The sequence below is a fragment of the Bubalus bubalis genome, chromosome 24 (genome assembly GCF_019923935.1).
Source record: "Bubalus bubalis isolate 160015118507 breed Murrah chromosome 24, NDDB_SH_1, whole genome shotgun sequence".
In the NCBI taxonomy this organism is placed as follows: domain Eukaryota; kingdom Metazoa; phylum Chordata; class Mammalia; order Artiodactyla; family Bovidae; genus Bubalus; species Bubalus bubalis.
Window position 1 is genome coordinate 40,830,213 of NC_059180.1, and position 16,150 is coordinate 40,846,362.

Genomic DNA, 16,150 nt, shown 5'->3' on the forward strand with positions numbered 1-16,150 from the left:
GTGCGAGACTTGTCTCCGGCCGCTTCAGATGTGGCCAATGAGGACGTCGAGCTAGGATTGACAGACCCAGCAGCCTCTCAGCAAGAGGCGTGTGCAGCGGGGCCCGCCCCTCTTTCGAACGCCGAAGTCGAGTGCACTGCGGGGCCAATGCGGCGCCGGGGGCGGACCGCGGGGCGGGGATTGTTTACGTCTTGCTCCGGAGCGGAAAGTAGGTCACGGCTGGCCAGGCTGAGCGCGGCGGCGCAGAGCGGCTGCAGGTGAGCGGCGGGCCTCGGCCGCTCCTCCCCGGGTCTTCCGGGCCCTGCTGCTCCGCCTGGGTCGGGACCCCACCGCACCCGTTGGCCTCGCGGAGCTCCGGGCGGCGCGGCCGGCGCGCCTTTGTTCCGGCGGCGGCGGCGGAGCCAGAAGAGGCGGGCGAGGCTCTGCGCCGCAGGCCGGGCGGGGCGGCGGGTGGGAGGAACCCCGCGATCTCGCCGATCCTTAGACAGTGCGATGCCCGACGGGGAAGCGACCCCTGCTGCAGCGGTGTTGTCTCGGGGCCGTGCATCCCGCGTGCACGGCCTGGCGCCTACTGTTGCCGTGGCGGTGGCGGGCGGGGCTTAGGCCGGGCCCGCCGTGGCCGGCTCCAGTAGCGAACCCGGGTCTGCAGACGGGCTCCCATCCCTCAAAAGCTGTGCCTGCGCGCGTCCTCTGCCGTCCCTCGGGATCGTGGCGGGGGACAGTCCCGGTCCTCCTGGGGAATTTCAATACAAGATCCCAGAGATCGACTTGTAACTGTAAGTCAGGCTTGGAAGTTGAGAGCCAAAGAGGGGAGGGGAAAGCGTTCTGGGCAAAGGGCTGGAAAGAACTAGCAGCCGGAACAGGGCCGGAACTTGATGGGCTTGGTAGGATTTTGCATTTTATCCGGAGAACAATGGCAAGCCCTGAGAAGTTTATAACTCGCTAATTCAAAATTTTTTAAGATTTGTGTTTCGAAAAAGCTGGGTTGTAGTGAATGAAGTGGACGGAGCCGGAGCGGAGGAGTCGTGCGGGGGTGGGGGAGGCGCGGTGGCGGCAGATGGTTCAGGACACCGTTGGAGGTGGTGTGGGGCGTGGAGGGCCGTGGTGGGAGGAGGTGTTGGGATGACTGCTGTGTGTCTGGCATGAGGAACTGGGAGGATGGAGATGCCATTTGTCAAACTAGGCACTGGAGGAAGGGCAGGCAGGGCTTGAGATGCCGGAGGGACGGGTAGGCAGGACACTTGGGTTCCTGAGGCCAAGCTGAGAGAGGGGCCTTTGAGAGTCATGGATGTCTGGATGGTGTTCCACGCTCTCTATCTGAGTTTCATCAAGGTGCTTGGATCCTGGAGCGAGGTACAAGCTTGTGAAGAGAGTTCCAGACCTGGGTGGGCTGGCACAGGCTGCGGGACCTACTGGTGTGCTGCGTCTTTCTCTGCTCCGACCCTGTGGTTTCTTCCAGCTCCTGTCCACCATGGCCAGGCGCCCGCGGAGCAGCAGAGCATGGCATTTTGTCTTGAGTGCAGCCCGCCGAGATGCGGATGCCCGGGCTGTCGCTCTGGCAGGGACTGCCAACTGGGGCTACGACTCTGATGGGCAGGTAGGTCCAGTGGGTGAGGTCGGCATGGCTGGACAAAAGTGAGGAGATCCCTAGGGCAGGCACTGCCTGGACTGAGATGGGAAGGGAAAGATGGCCCTGGGGGTAGAGGACGAGATCATCTTGGCTGGACCAGTCGCTGCACATGCTGTTTCTGCTCTCCCAAGCACTTCACACCAGTTAAGGGCACACGTGGCCTTGTGTGGTAGGACCCCAAGGCAGATACGTTTCTCCGTAGTGGGTGTCAGCAGGTATTTTGGTCAGTTCACTTAACAAAAACGTTTCCGTTCCATCTACTCAGCCGATTACAAGGGTGGTTATTGTTATCTCCAAGTGCAACTTTTTGGACATTTCCTCTGCCTGTTGAAGTCTGTGCTCTGTATTTGTGTATATGCACCTGAAAAAAAGAACTTTGATTTTTAAAGACAACCAGTATTCCTGTGCCTTCCTGTGCTCAGGATCCTGAGCTCTGCGAGGCCCAGGAACACAGAGGCCGTGAGGAGGGCGGCTCAGCTGTCTGTCTGCTGGGCAGGTTCCTGAGGGACCTGGGGCTTTGCAGCCAGAGCCTTGTGGCACTGACCCTGCGGGGGGCTGTGTGCACTCTGTGTCTGCCGTGGGGAGCCTCGCAGTCAGGCTCCTGAACCTCTCAGGGCAGAGCTGGGCTTGGGCTCTGCCTTGAGTCACTGCCGCTGTTCTTGGGGATCTCTGACTTGGCTCTGGTCTGTTACCCTCACCCAGCCTTGGTGCCCTGGCTCATCCAGGTGTCTGGGGGGACAGATGTCTCTCCCCGCCACCTCCAGCATGAGGGCAGCTGAGAACCTGGAACCACCAGGCTTTGGGGCGGAATTGGAGCTGGTGGTATCCTGGGCCCCCTTCCTGGGCCTCCCTTAGCTCCCTGCCCAGGCCAGCAAGAGGCCCCGGCCTGCATTCCTGTCCCGCCTCCAGCTCCCACTGACCACGTGGCCCGGGCAGTCTTTCCTGCCTGCATCTGCCTTGCTGGCTCATTGCTGTGGGATGCGGGAGGCATCCAGGGGCTGGAGGCGCAGTGTCTGACACACACTTGCAGCTCGCCCTCTTGTCCAGCAGCCCTGAAGGCTGCATGCACACATCGCTGCCCCTGCTGCTCTGAGCTCTCTGTGCAGCTTGTGGAGAGGCCGGTTCTGCCCTCCATGCAGGGGGTTACGTGCTGGATGCCAAGCATGGGAACTCCAGGGCCAGCAATGCTCAGGTCTGCGCACTGGCTCGGGGAGGGGTGTATCTTCCCGCAGCAGGGTGCCTGCCTGTTCCCCAAGAGCCAGGTGCTGGGGTCCCTCAGCCTTTCTGTGGGTGCCGGTCTCTGATGGGCTTGACCTCCTCGTTCACTGCCTGGCCTCTGCATTGTTTCCCTCCTACTCAGGGCTGAGTGTGATCAAGCAGGGACTCCATCCTTGGGGGAGGAGGCAGGTGAGCAGGGAGCTGACAGGAAGGAAGAGGACGCAGAACCCAGGCCTGGCAGAGCCTCTTTGAACTGGTATCCAAGAGAGATCCAGGGGCGAACAGACCCCACCCCCACCCCAAGGGGACAAGGGTGGGCAGGACAGGGGGCCAGGTGGGGCGCTGACGCTGTCTGAGGAGGATAAGTCTGTGGGCTTTGCTCTCAGGGCAGCAGAATCTCAGGTCTGAACAGGTCCACTGGACTGCTGTGCAGAGGGCATTTTGGGCCAGAGGGGCACCCAGAGGCCAGGAGAGTGAGGGTGGAGGCCTGAGCCTGACCAGGAGCCCAGGCCAAGCTGGGAGAGCTCAGCGCAGGCACACAGAAGCGGTCTGTGCCTTGGGCCCTCGCTGGCTGGCCAGGGTCTGGAGCCCAGGTGGGTGTTTGGAGGCACTCTAGCTGGCTTTCAGGAGGGTCTAATCAGCTGGTCTCCGGAACCTGACCAGCTCAGCCTTGGCGTCTGGTGCTGGGCTGATATCAGGCCCCTAAGGCTTGGAGTCTTTCCTGTGAGGACTGAGCCCCCGTGCAGAGGGCCTGCGACTGCAGGGCTCCCTCAGCAGGGCCCTGTGACAGGGGTTGAGCTGCCCTGGGCACAGACGGGGAAGCTGCAATCTGGGCCGGGTGTGCAGGCCCTGCCATGGCGATCGGGCCCTAGGAGCCCAGCTGCTGCTCTGGGAGACCAAGCTGCCTTCGTTAGGTCAGTGGTGGGCTTTGCCATGGGCTCCCCTGTGTATCCGTGACCTAGGAGCTCTTGACCTTGAGGGATGGCTGAGCGTGCAGCCCTGCAAGGGGCTGATGAGCCACTGGGCCTCCAGGGCTCTTGACTCCATTCCCAGGAAGCTTCCTCGTGGTCGGCCTTTGAGGAGGAGGCCGGAAGAGGTGTCCATGGTTGCAGTGGCTGGCTGTGCCCCGGGGCCAGGGGTGGTCTTCTGGAGGCCAAGGCCCAGGTCCCTTCCTCCGGATGTCCGGCTGTTGACCCACAGACCTGCAGCGGGGCAGGTGGATGGAGGGTGTCTGGGCCGGTGCCGGTAGGTCGGGCGGCAACATCTCCCATGTCCCTCAGCACAGCGACTCAGACTCCGACCCCGAGTGTGCGTCCCTGCCGTCGTCCATCCCCAGCGCCGTGCCTGTGACCGGGGAGTCCTTCTGCGACTGTGACAGCCAGAGCGAGGCCTTCTGCGGCAGCCTGCACACTGCCCACCGGGGGCGGGACTGCCGCTGCGGCGAGGAGGATGAGCGTGAGTGCAGGCCACGGTGGGCGGAGGGCCTCCAGGTGGGCCAGGGCTCAGCCGGGGCCTCTCACTCTTGCAGATTTCGACTGGGTCTGGGATGACCTGAACAAGTCCTCAGCCACCCTGCTGAGCTGTGACAACCGGAAGGTCAGCTTCCACATGGAGTACAGCTGCGGCACGGCGGCCATCCGGGGCACCAAGGAGCTGGGGGAGGGCCAGCACTTCTGGGAGATCAAGATGACGTCGCCCGTCTATGGCACCGACATGGTGAGTAGCCGGCGGGGCCGGGAGGCGGGGGTGCTGCCAGGCGCCTCGGTCCCCTGCCCCCTCTGCCCGCGCCCCTGTTCCCAGATGGTGGGCATCGGGACGTCGGATGTGGACCTGGACAAGTACCACCACACGTTTTGCAGCCTACTCGGCCGGGACGAGGACAGCTGGGGCCTCTCCTACACGGGTGCGTGGGGCCCGGGAGGGTGGGGCTGGGGGCCCCCAGGCCGCGGGGCTCACCCTGACCCCGCTGCCCCCAGGCCTCCTCCATCACAAGGGCGACAAGACGAGCTTCTCCTCGAGGTTCGGCCAGGGCTCCATCATCGGCGTGCACCTGGACACCTGGCACGGGACGCTGACCTTTTTCAAGAACAGGAAGTGCATAGGTGAGGCTGAGACCTCCTGTGGCCCCAGGGCGCAGGGTCAGAGCCCCTGGGGGGCTGAGTGCCCTGAGGCTGTTCCTCCCCCCCGCCCCAGGTGTGGCGGCCACGCAGCTGCAGAACAAGAGGTTCTACCCAATGGTGTGCTCCACGGCGGCCAAGAGCAGCATGAAGGTGATCCGCTCGTGCGCCAGCGTTACCTCCCTGCAGTACCTGTGCTGCTTCCGCCTGCGCCAGCTGCGGCCCGGTTCAGGGGACACGCTCGAGGGCCTGCCCCTGCCGCCCGGCCTCAAGCAGGTGCTGCACCACAAGCTGGGCTGGGTCCTGAGCATGAGCCGCCAGCCCCCGGCACCCTCGCCCGCGGCCAACGGCCCCGAGCCCCGGAGCTGCCAGCGGAAGCGCTGCCGAAGGACCTAGCCTGCTCCCTCATCAAGACCCCCCCCTGGGGCTGGGACAGTGGGTCCCTGCCCCTGCCTGTGGACTGCCCCAGGGCCGCCGAGGGGAGGACCGAGCTGAGGTTTGTCCCGCTGCCCCTCTGCTGCCTGAGGCTGGGACGGGCCTCGCTGCAGGGGCTCCGGGCTGTCAACCCTGTGACCCCAAGACCCAGCCTGTCTGCTCCAGTGCTGGGCGTGAGAACAGCTGCTGCCCCAGCGCATCTGGGTTCAGGTCTGGGGGGCTGGCAGGGGAGGGGCTGTGGGGCTGTGGGCTGCTGCCTGCAAGGAGGATGCTCCTTGAGAGGTTGGCTCTCCTGCCACCACCGGCCTCAGGTTTTTCTTAATTTGCTTTGCATGTTGTCAGCTCTGTTCCTCCTGTCTGAGGCTGAAAGCGACCATAATAAACTCTTAAGTCTGATGTCCACCTGCCTATAGAACGAAGCGGGTCAAAGTGAGGCCTGGGGCTCACAGGTGTCTGCACTTGTCTCCTCTTGGGGCTTCACGATACCCTGGGGAGAGGTAGCCTGGTTTTCTCCTCCCTCTAAACCTTGTCTTAAAAATGAAGGTGCTCCCCCCCAGCCTCCCAGTGATGGGAGTTTCCCCTGTGGGACCCGAGGACCCCGCAGCCCTTCCTGCCAGTGCCAGCTGTCTACCAGCCCCTTGGCCAGGGTGCACGCCTAGGGCACGTGAGCCCTGCCCCCTACCGTCTCTAGACCTTACGCAGGCGAGAAAAGAATTTCCACTTCTCCTCCCAGTTATGCAAGATTTCTCTCTGCTGCCCCCTCATCCCCCAGCTCGGGGTCAGACCCGACCGAGAGCCCCGAGTGCGGGGCGCACCACCCCCGTGGTTTCCCACAGGTCCCCTGGGCAGCTGTGTTCTCTCCTGCCTGCAGGCGGGGGAGGCCCTGTGCGGCCCCACGAGCGTGGTCAGGAGCCCAGGTCCAGCAGGAGGTCGGGGTCAGTGGTGGTCAGGAAGAGGCAGACGCGGCGGGAGAGGTCGGGCCCCACCCTGCGGGGCGGCGCACCCTTGCCCATCTTCACCGGGAGGTCGGCCAGCAGGCTCAGGCGCTCCTGCTCGGTGCCACAGGCCACGTATGCCTAGGGCGGGCGCAGGGGTGAGCAGCAGGCCTTGGGAGCCGGCCCCTGTACCCAGGGTCTGGGTGAGGGCGGGCACCCACCTGCTGCAGCAGGCGGGGGGATGGGAAGGCGCTGACAATGGCGTCGGCCACAGCCGGGCTGACGCGGTTGAACTGCCTGACCTGCCGCCACCAGGCCCACCGCAGCCCCGTGCCGTCTCTGGCCACTTGCTCGCCTGCTGCCCAGCGCCCAGAGGTACAGAAGGGGAAGGCCCCAGACTCCCGGGCCTGCCTGGGGAAGGCGTGCAGGGAGGCTCTAGAGGCTCCTCGCCTCTGCCGAGCACCCTGCCCCCCCACTCAACAGAGCCTGGGACCCCTCAGCCCTGGGACACCGCCGCTCCCGGCCCCCCAGCAGCTCCCAGAAGGGAGAGCGTCACGCACTTGAAGGGGCGCTGGGCGAGGGCCTTGGTGAAGGCACACACGTGTTGGCTCAGCTCCTGCCAGGAGGCCACCAGCAGCACATCCACGTTCGCCCAGAGCTGCAGGCGCACCAGGGCCTAAGTGGGGGTGACCGCAGTGTGGGGCGCAGGGTTCCCCAACAACACATGCCCCCACGGGCCACACCAGCCCCTGATGTGCCCTGGACAGCAGCCAAGGACCAGGCCCCAGGCCCACCTGACTGCCTCACCTCCTCCACCTCAGGCCAGCCGACCGCCGCCTCGGCGCGAGTGACCGCTGGATGCTCTGGCTGCTGTGTCTCCTGGGCGCTGGGCTTCTGAGACCTGGGCAGATGGACCGTCCCTCTGGCCCCCCCCAACCCTCCTCCCTCCCCCCGAGCTGCCCAAGGGAGGGGGTCAGCTGTGACACCAGCCCCCAGAGCCACCCCGCCTTCCCCCTGAACCCTCCCGTCCCGGTGAGGCAAGCCAAGGGTGTCAGGGTGACCAGTACCACAGGTAAGCATCCAGCCCAATGACAGCTAGGTGGAGACAGGCAGGGCTCTCAGGTGTGACCCAGGGCACAGAACAGGTCGGGCCACATACCTGCAAGCCAAGGAGGCTCACCTGTTCCTCAGGGCTGTGGCAGGTGGGGTCCACCGGCCAGCACCAGCTTGCAGGAAGCAGGGGAGCCAGCCCAAGAAAGACCCCTCGGTGCTGGGAGGGGCGGGGTGGACTCCTCCGCCCGGCCTGCTCTTCAGAAAACCAGCCCTGTGCTTCCCACAGGAAAGTCTACAAAAGTCCCCAGGCACATCCCAGGCGCCTAGAAGACTTGGGACTGAAACCCCCTCCCTGTTCCTGGCCCACCTCTGCCTAGCATAGAACAGGTGCTTGATGAACTGTGAACCCTGAGGTCCAGGGCCTGGCAGAGGGTCGGACCTAAACACACCCTGGTGCAAATGTCAGCTGAGAGCAATCCCTATTTCTCCTCGCACCAGGAGGGGCTGGGTTGTGGGGTGTCACAAGGCCGACTGCACAGCCAGCCTGCGGCCCTGGTCGCCTGGCCCCCACCTGCAGTTGACCACCTAACTTCTGACTCAGGGCTCAAGAGTACCTGCCTTATCGTGGCTTCTACAGCCCAGCGGTTTCCCCTACTTCAGCCCTGATGCCCAAGGCAGAGCGCCCAGCCCTGCCATCTGCCGACAAGGCTCTTTGCCTGCTCCCCCACCGCACCTGGGTCAGCTGGAGGACTCCTCGCACAAACTCTTCGGGCTCCAGCAGCAGCAGCACGTGGGGCTCATCCTCAGCCCACACCTCAGGGGGCACCTGGGGACCATGAGGGGCGCTGCTGCCCACCCCGGGCCACAGTCCGGGCCCCCAGGAGTGCCGGGGCTCACACAGGTTCTCCCCGGACTGCTCTCCACCAGCCCAGCGTCCCGACTTCTACTAACACCGACCCAGAGTGCCAGGCGACTATGCCTGCGGCCACAGCCTTGGACCGGGCCGAGAGGGCCGGTCCCTCAGCGCGGCCCTTCCTTCAGGCTCTGGGTCCCAGCCTTGTACAGCCCGCTCCGCGACCCCCATTCTCAGTTCACTGCTCTGGGAAACGTGCCTCTCAGAGCAGCTCTGCCACGTGAAACACCCAACCCAGGGCTGCACTCGGCCCCCACCCCCGGGACACTCACACCGCGCGGGCAAGGGTCTGGGCTCGCTCGGCTCCAGCGGAGGCTCCGCGCCGGGCGCTGCGGCTCCGCGCGGGGCTCACAGCCCAGGGCGTGCAGGGCCTCCATCAGGGTGTCGGCACTGGCGTCTTCCAGGACGGCTGGGACGGGGCGCAGGGGGGCCGGCGGTCACTGCTCCCTCCCCCGCGCGGGCACCGGACACCCACCGCCCGGACAGCGCGCTGCCAGCACTGACCCCCGGCCGGCTCCCAGGGCGCAGGGAGGAGTCCGTCCAACCGGGCCCAAGGCAGGGCTCCCACCCGGGCGGCTCTCCGTACCTGGGTCCACGAGCACCGCCAGGCGACGCACTGCCTGCCCGGGCCGCAGCCGCCGCAGCGCCTCGGCCGCCGGCCTGCGCTCTTCAGCCGGGTCCCGGGCCCTCGCAGAGGTCTCCGCGCCAGCCGGGCCTTCGGCGTCCGAATCCGAGATCTCCCACGTCGGGAGCCGCCGCTGTCCCAGGCCCCGGCGGGCGCTCCCGGCCCTCCCGGGCCCAGCTCTAGCCATGGCCCGCCCGGTCCCTTCTCCGCTTCCGGCCGCGCCCGGACTCCTTTGCGGGGGACACACTTGCCGCTTCCGGCGCCAGGCGGGTCGGCAGCGCGCGGCGGCCGCGGCGTCTTTTGGCCCGGTCGCGGAGGCCGCGCTGGCCATGGCGCGCAGGAAGGTGCGGCCGCGGCTGATCGCTGAGCTGGCCCTCCGTGTGCGGGCCCTGCGCGAGCAGCGGGAGCGGCCGCGCGACTCAGTGCGCTACGCCCTGGACTACGAGACGCTGATACGGCCGCACTCGGGCCGCAAGCTGCCCATGCGAGCCTGGGTCGACGTGCGCCGCGAGAGTCGGCTCCTGCAGCTGCTCGGCCGCCTTCCGTTCTTCGGCCTGGGCCGCCTGGTCACGCGCAAGTCCTGGCTGTGGCAGCACGACGAGCCATGCTACTGGCGCCTCACGCGTGTCCGGCCAGACTACACGGCGCAGGTGCGCGCATCGGGAGCTCCGCGCCGCTCCCGGCCCCGCGGGGCTCCGGCGCCTCCCCTGCGCGCCACTGAATAGGAGGGGGTCTCCTGTCGCCCGACCCCTGGGCGAGCGCTTTCCGAGCTGACCTCCTCCCCCACTTGCTTTTCAGAACCTGGACCACGGGAAGGCCTGGGGCATCCTGACCTTCAAAGGTAAGGTGTCGGAGACTCGGTGGGGAGGCTGCCCGCAACAGGTTGTTCCGGCAACGTCTGAGCGAGGGCCCCCGGTCTCCTCTCCTCAGGAAAGACGGAGAGTGAGGCCCGGGAGATTGAGCAGGTCATGCACCACGACTGGCGGCTGGTGCCCAAACACGAGGAGGAGGCCTTCACCTCTTTCACCCCGGCGCCAGAGGAGACGCCGCGCCCCGTCCCCTATCCGCCGCTCCTCCGGGCCATGATTCTAGCAGAGCGACAGAAAAACGGAGACCCTAGCACGGAGGAGCCCATGCTCAGCTTGGAGAGGATACGCACTGATCCCTGGGACTATCCGGAAAATCAGGAGGCGAAGAAAAAGACCAAGGGCACCGCAGTCTAAAGTGCGGGAGCGGGCAGGCTGCCCCAAGGGTGCAAGACAGGGCACCCCTTTGGGTCACACCGGACCCAAAGATACCTGGGTGCCCCCCTGGAATCTTGGATCTGACCTCCCCGCCAACTTGTCGAGGATCTACGTCTTCGTAAAAAGGGTGCGGTCTGCACCTTGGTTCCTCTGTCCCGGCTTCCCCAACTCGCAGATCTGACTGCCAGAAATGGCTTCTGGGGGGCACGCTGGAAGCAGCAGGGCAGCAGGTGTGGAGCCCAGTGCTGGCCTGTCACTTCCACCTTGGCTCCCCTTCCCACCACCCGGGCAGAAACCGAACATGAATAAAGGCACATGAAGTAGCCTGGGATGTGGCTTCTTTTGAGTTTGGGGTTGACGGACCAAAGCGGGCTGGTGGCAGGGCTTCAGGGAGGAACAGGCTGTCACTGCTGCTTACGGCCGTTGGTGCGGAGACCCGAGGGGACTGGGGCGGCCCGGGCGCGGCCGTAGAGGTCCCGGTGTGGGCGTGGACTACAGGCACCGCCTCGCTGCGCCCACCGAGGCTGCGGCTCCCGGCAACAAGGCCGCTTTAAGCACAGGCTCCGCCCCGGTCCTCGCACCGCCCCCGCCCCGGGCCCGCGCCGCCCGCGCCCCGCCGTCGCCATCATGATCTGCCTGGTGTTGACCATCTTCGCCAACCTCTTCCCGGCGGGTGAGCGGCGGGGTCCGGGCCACGCGGGGCAGGGAGGGGGTGCGGCCGGGCTGGGCGGGACGGGGAGGGGGTGCAGCCGGGCCTGACGCGCCCCGACCCCGCCGGTCCCCGCAGCCTACACCGGCGTGCACGAGCGCACCTTCCTGGCCGTGAAGCCCGACGGCGTGCAGCGGCGGCTCGTGGGCGAGATCGTGCGGCGCTTCGAGAGGAAGGGCTTCAAGCTGGTGGCGCTGAAGCTGGTGCAGGTGAGCACCGGAGTCCCCAGCCGTGGGTAGTGGGGCGGGGCCCCGGGGGCCGGAATCCCCCGAGCACGCGGCCTGTCCCTCTACCTCCCCAGGCTTCGGAGGAGCTGTTGCGGGAACACTATGCCGAGCTGCGCGAGCGCCCCTTCTTCGGGCGCCTGGTCAAGTACATGGGCTCCGGGCCGGTGGTGGCCATGGTGAGTGTCGGCCGACGGGCGGGCGGGTGGGCGGGACGCTGACCCGGAGCTGACCTCCGACCCTATCGGCAGGTGTGGCAGGGTCTGGACGTTGTACGCGCTTCCCGGGCGCTCATCGGAGCCACGAATCCGGCCGACGCCGCGCCCGGCACCATCCGCGGCGATTTCTGCATCGAGGTCGGCAAGTAAGTCGGGTTCCGAGTCTCCCAACTAGGCTGCGCGGGCCGCTGACCGAGCTCTGCCTGCCCCGGGCTGTGCTTATGCCGCCTCTCCCGCACAGGAACGTGATTCACGGCAGCGACTCGGTGGAGAGCGCCCGCCGCGAGATCGCACTCTGGTTCCGCACAGACGAGCTCCTGTGCTGGGAGGATAGCGCGGGGCACTGGCTGTACGAGTAGCTGGGCCTCTTGGGTTGCGGCTGACCCCGACCCCTCCGGGGTCCAGCCCGGAGCTGTGGTAGCCCCGCAGCAGCCTTCCCGAGGGCAGGTGGGTGGCCCGCCTGCCGAGCTCTGGTTGCCTTCCTGCCCTGGATGGGGTTCTCAGGCGCCTCGGCCCAGCCCGCGCCCGTTTACAGCTCGCCTGCAAACGCACCAGGGCGCAGCTCTGGTACTTGGCTTGCCCCGGCATTTGTTTTTGTAATAAATGGAAGAAAACTTTTGTGCTCCAGTTGGTTTGGGCGCAGGGACGCAGAAATATGGTGTTAAGACATTTATTACATACAGAGCAGACACGTAGGGTCACTTGCAGGGCCAAAGCCTGAGGAGAATCGTCCCAGCCCCTTCCCCTGGCTGCACCCACCCGGCTCACCCCCAGGTCGCTTCAGGCCCCCTGAGGACAGAGAGGGACTTGACTGACATCACAGTGGAGAGTGGCAGGGCGTGGGGGAAGCCTGCAGCGGTACCGGCTGGGCTTGGGGGCAGCTGCCCAGGGTCTGTGCTTCTCTGTGGGAGGGGGTGGGCAGCAGGGCCTGGGGTGACCCTGCCCAGTGCCTGGAGGAACAGGAGTGAGGCCTGGGCAGGGAGGGTAGCAGTCCAGGGCGATGCCCCTCAGAGCAGCAGGCACGGATGCCTAGCAGCTCCTCTCCTTGGCCCTTGGCCTATGCTCATCAGCCTGTCGTCAGGGCCCTCATGGGAGCAGGTCGCACCGCTGACCCCAGGCACTTAGTAGCGTGTCTTAGGAGCAGGCTCCTCGGAGACTGCACCAGAGGCAGGCCCTGGAGCACTCCTTCCCATCACCCTGAGGCTAACCCTACATCCAAGGACTGACCCCAGGAGAGGCCAGGCCCCCCCCACCCCTTCTTCCTGAGGCCTGGGCCTGCCCTGGCAGCCTGAGAAATTCCACCCTAGGGGCTTCCGAGAGGGGTGGGACTCAAGGGGCCTGCTCCTACAAGGTGGGTCTTTGCCCAGGTTGAGCCAGCGGGGAGGGGAAGACACGGGTCAGTGAGGGCCTAGCACACGGGACGATCACAGGGCTCGAGCGGGTTGAGGGCATCTGTCTGTCTGTCTGTCTTCTCGAGCAGCTGCCCCAGGAAGCTTGGTTACGTGCTTTCATGCCAGTTCCCAGGGTGGCAGGGGTCAGGGTGGAGGGAGCCCATGGAAGGTGAGCAGCTGGGCCAGCTCCCTGAGGGTTGGAGCCCCGCTCTTGTGGACAGCAGTCAAAGGCAAGTGGACCGAGGGTGGGAAGACTCAGCAGGGTTGAGTCCCTGCTTGTCCCCCGGGGGGACCCTGGGAGAGCGTGATGGGAGTGGGAGGCTCTGGGTGGAGCCGGGGCCACCTGTAGGGGCGTGCCCTGGCCTGACCCCCACTGGGGTTCTGCCTCGCTCTGGCCCTGCAGTGCCCTGGGCCTGGAGGACTTAGAGCCAGGTGCCGGCCAGGAGCTGTTGGGGAGCCGGTGTTCCAAGAGGCTCTGCACCTCCCTGGTCAGAACGCCGCCTGCTCCCCGCCCCACCCCCAGCCAGACCAACTGCTCTGCCAGCTCGCAGGGGAAGGCCCCGGGCCTCAGGTGAAAGCTGCAGGTTGAGAGGTCAGAAGTGGGGTGGACGGGCGCCTGGCCGCCCCGGGGCGGCGGTGGGCAGGTGGGCGGGGCGTATGTACAGGTGCGGGCGGCATCGGGCGGGCAGGGTGGAGGGGCGCAGCTCACTCGGGGGTGTAGGACACCTGCCACACGATGATGTGGCTGCGCTCGGCCTTGGACAGCACCGGCTTCACCTGGCTGACGTCCCCTGCGCCCTCCTCCGGCTCGTCGTCCTCGCCGTCGCCTGAGGAGAGCACAGCTGCGTGAAGGGGCTGCCCGCCCGTGAAGGGGCCGCCTGCCCAGGACACCCCCACCGCGCTCCGCGGCGCGCCCTCACCGATGCGGAAGTCGATGTAGCCCTCCCCGCCGCTCAGCACCAGCACGTTCTTCAGCTTCTGGGCCTCGGCATCTGCAGGAGCGGCGGGCCCAGGGCCCTCGGAGGGGCTGTCGAGCACACTGCCGTTCAGGGTGGCCAGCACATTCCCTGCCAAGGGCACAAGCCTTAGCAGGGCAGCGGGGACCCCGCACAGTCTCCTGCCAGGGCCTCGCTGCAGCCCTCGGTGTGGGGGGGGTGGCTGCCGGGAGCTCACCTGGCACCGAGACGAAGAACTTGACGGCGTCCCGGTGGCCGTGGAAGCAGAGCTGCGCCTGCGCCATGGAGCAGTAGGGGATGAAGCTGCTGGCTGCCCGGTCGCTGCTGTCGTCGCCATACACGTGGATGACGCCGCCGGGGCGGGCCCCCTCTCCCGACGTGGGGGACGTCTTGTTGGCTAAAGAGAGAGGGGCCGGGGGCGCTGAGCCTGCCCACTGGGCAGGTGGGCCTTCCAGCAGGCAAGGGATGGGGTGGGGCCTGCTTGGGGCCCTCAGCTGAGCCAAGGGCAAGGCTATCTCAGCCCCAGGGCATCCAAGATGGGGGCCTCCTGAGAGCAGACGGTGGGCACTTTGGACTCACCTCGCAGCCCCAGGAGCTGGCCTCGGTGCAGGACCACGGCTGGGGAGGGTGAGGGCAGGGCAAGGAAGGGAGAGAGACAGGTGGTCACAGAGGAACTGGGCCAAGGGGGCTGTGCCCGGGCAGCCCACATCCGCCCGTGTCCTGGCAGCGCGCCCACCCGGGACCCTGATGTGCGCCCACCGGCTCTGCAGGCACCTGGGGGCACTCACTCTCGGTCAGGGGGATGGAGATGACGACTCCATTGCCGGTGCCCACCCAGAGGCGGTTGCCTGCGATGAGCAGGGCCGTGATGCGCACGAAGGAGAAGCCCAGCTTTCCCGTGCCTGTGGGGGCAGGGGGTGATCAGCGAGGGGGCCTCAGGGGACCCCCGTCCCCACACGCTGGCCGGCCGCCCTCACCCAGCATCTTGCTGACGTAGGGCTCGATGTCCACGTCCTGCAGGTGCTGGTGGGTGTGGGCGTGGTAGAGCCGCAGTGTGGAGTCCAGGCGGATGGACACCCAGACCCCGTCGCCGATCCATGCCAGCTGCCGCACCTGGCTCTCCCGCCGTGGGTGGGCATCGAACGACTTCTGTGGGGTCAGGGCAGCCTGTCAACGGGGCAGAATCCCTGAAGCTGCCACAGCAGAGGCAGCTCACAGCCGCCTTTCAGGGCCTCATTGCCCTCTCCTTCTGGGGGCCCCGGGACCTCCCCACAGCTGTGCCAAGGGAGGTGCCTGGGGCCTGCGCAGACTGCAACTGCTGGGTCAGGGGGAAGCAGCAGGCGGGCTCCAGGCAGACAGGCATTCACAGCCCAGCCGCCCTATGCTGGCCCATGACCTCAGACGAACCAGTCGCCCCCCGAGGGCGTTTCCTGCGACCCCACGAAGCCCCCACGTGAGGAGCCCTGCCACACTCGCCTCGATCTGCATGGTCTTGGGCTGGATGACGTGCACCTTGTTCTTGTAGCCACACCAGACGCGGTCATGCACGACGGCCATGCAGCGGATGGAGTGGTGTGGGTGGCCCAGGTCCATCAGGTGGTAGTTGCTCAGGTCCCACTGGCCGTCTGCAGAGAGCCCGCGAGCCCTGCTCAGGCCTGGCTGCGCTGCCTCTGCTCACGTGGGGGGGGTCACACCCCGAGGGGATGTCAGGCCCCCCTGCACCCTCAAGCCAGGTCTCACCTTCACCCCGGTGGAAGATGGCCAGGGTCCCGTCAGCCAGAGCCACCAGCACGCGCCCCTTCACGTGCCTGTGACAGGGGGGCAGGTGGGTGGTGAGCTGGGCTCAGGCCACCACCCTTGGCCCTCCCTGCCCACCCACCCCGGCGGGGTCACGCACACCAGGCTCAGCACCGAGTCCTTCAGCTTGATGGAGTGCAGACACTTCTTCCAGTTGGCCACAGCCGAGTGCACATAGAGCCTGCAGGAGGAGGCCAGTGGGCGGGGGTGCCCAGGGTGCCCTCCCCACCCCGACCCCTGCGACCCTGCCTACCAGCCGTTCTGGGCTCCCAGCCACATGGTGGGCGCGGCACTGGTGCTGCCCACGGGGTCCCCGCTGGGCTCCGGCTCGGGCTGCACACCGCTCACGTCAGCCTCTGGCCCGTTCTCACTGTGGGGAGGATGGCGGCTCCAGGGAGGTCCACGGAAGCCTGGTCCCGCCCCCGCCAGTCCTCCCAACTCCCACTGCCCCATCCTGAGAGAGCCCACCTGTCAGGCTGGGTGCTGGGGGGTGGGGTGGGGGCCGGGTCCGTAAAGACATGCTCTGTGAGGGGCCCGGGCCGCACAGCGGCGGCCTCTGCCTCGCTGGGCCCTGCATCTGGCACCTCCGTGGCCTCCGTGGCCTCCTCCGTGGATGGAGCCGGGTTGACCTTCCCATTGGCGACAGCCGACACCTCCCCTGTGGAAGGGAGGGGTGAGAGGAGAT

At 66.8% G+C, this 16,150-nt stretch overlaps 5 protein-coding genes across 33 annotated transcripts in view; 3 read left to right on the plus strand and 2 right to left on the minus strand.

Moving 5' to 3' along the window:
• Positions 1-121: 121 nt before the first annotated feature.
• On the plus strand, positions 122-5,800 carry SPSB3 (splA/ryanodine receptor domain and SOCS box containing 3). 3 transcript variants are annotated; one of them, XM_044935942.1, is made up of 7 exons: positions 264-776; positions 1,460-1,597; positions 4,129-4,303; positions 4,377-4,564; positions 4,649-4,751; positions 4,825-4,950; positions 5,042-5,800. In XM_044935942.1, exons 2-7 carry the CDS (start codon positions 1,472-1,474, stop codon positions 5,359-5,361), a joined length of 1,038 nt encoding a protein of 345 aa, XP_044791877.1. In that variant the 5' UTR covers positions 264-776; positions 1,460-1,471; the 3' UTR covers positions 5,362-5,800. The 3 variants fall into 3 exon arrangements, with proteins under 3 accessions (XP_006076922.1, XP_044791877.1, XP_006076921.1); XM_006076860.3 differs by lacking the exon at positions 264-776 and adding an exon at positions 122-257 and having other exon boundaries at positions 4,377-4,751; XM_006076859.3 differs by having other exon boundaries at positions 4,377-4,751.
• On the minus strand, positions 3,076-9,257 carry EME2 (essential meiotic structure-specific endonuclease subunit 2). Of its 10 annotated transcripts, XR_006548306.1 has the most exons (10): positions 8,888-9,257; positions 8,574-8,710; positions 8,122-8,214; positions 7,403-7,494; positions 7,130-7,236; positions 6,896-7,011; positions 6,557-6,742; positions 6,266-6,476; positions 5,080-5,807; positions 3,076-4,924 (listed from the first exon to the last, which is right to left on the minus strand). XR_006548306.1 is itself a non-coding variant. In XM_044935939.1 (9 exons), exons 1-8 carry the CDS (start codon positions 9,255-9,257, stop codon positions 6,306-6,308), a joined length of 1,263 nt encoding a protein of 420 aa, XP_044791874.1. In that variant the 3' UTR covers positions 3,076-5,807; positions 6,266-6,305. The 10 variants fall into 10 exon arrangements, 6 of the variants coding, with proteins under 6 accessions (XP_044791874.1, XP_044791873.1, XP_044791872.1 ...); XM_044935939.1 differs by having other exon boundaries at positions 3,076-5,807; positions 6,557-6,746; positions 7,143-7,236; XM_044935938.1 differs by lacking the exon at positions 5,080-5,807.
• On the plus strand, positions 9,256-10,493 carry MRPS34 (mitochondrial ribosomal protein S34). Its single transcript, XM_006076865.3, has 3 exons — positions 9,256-9,576; positions 9,725-9,767; positions 9,857-10,493. The coding sequence occupies exons 1-3, from the start codon at positions 9,256-9,258 to the stop codon at positions 10,147-10,149; spliced, it is 657 nt and encodes a 218-aa protein (XP_006076927.3). The 3' UTR covers positions 10,150-10,493.
• A 136-nt stretch (positions 10,494-10,629) lies between these two features.
• On the plus strand, positions 10,630-11,939 carry NME3 (NME/NM23 nucleoside diphosphate kinase 3). Its single transcript, XM_006076866.3, has 5 exons — positions 10,630-10,843; positions 10,958-11,088; positions 11,181-11,282; positions 11,355-11,467; positions 11,563-11,939. Exons 1-5 carry the CDS (start codon positions 10,798-10,800, stop codon positions 11,678-11,680), a joined length of 510 nt encoding a protein of 169 aa, XP_006076928.1. The 5' UTR covers positions 10,630-10,797; the 3' UTR covers positions 11,681-11,939.
• A 36-nt stretch (positions 11,940-11,975) lies between these two features.
• MAPK8IP3 (mitogen-activated protein kinase 8 interacting protein 3) overlaps positions 11,976-16,150 on the minus strand; it is a 43,868-nt gene continuing 39,693 nt past the window's right edge. For all 18 annotated transcript variants that reach the window (XM_006076868.3, XM_025275277.2, XM_025275282.2 and 15 more), the window contains 11 exons: positions 15,934-16,123; positions 15,719-15,835; positions 15,566-15,646; positions 15,409-15,476; positions 15,145-15,293; positions 14,646-14,817; positions 14,457-14,570; positions 14,248-14,286; positions 13,886-14,065; positions 13,633-13,779; positions 11,976-13,539 (listed from right to left, as the gene is read on the minus strand). In XM_006076868.3, the coding sequence (XP_006076930.2) occupies positions 13,418-13,539; positions 13,633-13,779; positions 13,886-14,065; positions 14,248-14,286; positions 14,457-14,570; positions 14,646-14,817; positions 15,145-15,293; positions 15,409-15,476; positions 15,566-15,646; positions 15,719-15,835; positions 15,934-16,123 (1,379 nt within the window). In that variant the 3' untranslated portion in view covers positions 11,976-13,417. The remainder of the gene's footprint in view (positions 13,540-13,632; positions 13,780-13,885; positions 14,066-14,247; positions 14,287-14,456; positions 14,571-14,645; positions 14,818-15,144; positions 15,294-15,408; positions 15,477-15,565; positions 15,647-15,718; positions 15,836-15,933; positions 16,124-16,150) is intronic.

Coding starts and splice junctions, on each gene's coding strand:
- NME3 (XM_006076866.3), top strand. CDS start 10,798: ATGATCTGCCTGGTGTTGACCATCTTCGCCAACCTCTTCCCGGCGG. Junction 11,283..11,354: donor CCGGGCCGGTGGTGGCCATG/GTGAGTGTCGGC, acceptor CCCTATCGGCAG/GTGTGGCAGGGTCTGGACGT. Junction 11,468..11,562: donor TTCTGCATCGAGGTCGGCAA/GTAAGTCGGGTT, acceptor TCTCCCGCACAG/GAACGTGATTCACGGCAGCG.
- MRPS34 (XM_006076865.3), top strand. CDS start 9,256: ATGGCGCGCAGGAAGGTGCGGCCGCGGCTGATCGCTGAGCTGGCCCTC. Junction 9,577..9,724: donor GGCCAGACTACACGGCGCAG/GTGCGCGCATCG, acceptor CTTGCTTTTCAG/AACCTGGACCACGGGAAGGC. Junction 9,768..9,856: donor GGGCATCCTGACCTTCAAAG/GTAAGGTGTCGG, acceptor TCCTCTCCTCAG/GAAAGACGGAGAGTGAGGCC.
- SPSB3 (XM_006076860.3), top strand. CDS start 1,472: ATGGCCAGGCGCCCGCGGAGCAGCAGAGCATGGCATTTTGTCTTGAGT. Junction 4,304..4,376: donor CTGCGGCGAGGAGGATGAGC/GTGAGTGCAGGC, acceptor TCACTCTTGCAG/ATTTCGACTGGGTCTGGGAT. Junction 4,752..4,824: donor CTGGGGCCTCTCCTACACGG/GTGCGTGGGGCC, acceptor CGCTGCCCCCAG/GCCTCCTCCATCACAAGGGC.
- EME2 (XM_044935938.1), bottom strand. CDS start 9,257: ATGGCCAGCGCGGCCTCCGCGACCGGGCCAAAAGACGCCGCGGCCGCC. Junction 8,215..8,573: donor CAGACCCTTGCCCGCGCGGT/GTGAGTGTCCCG, acceptor CATGGTCCCCAG/GTGCCCCCTGAGGTGTGGGC. Junction 6,477..6,556: donor CCCCCCGCCTGCTGCAGCAG/GTGGGTGCCCGC, acceptor CGCCCGCCCTAG/GCATACGTGGCCTGTGGCAC.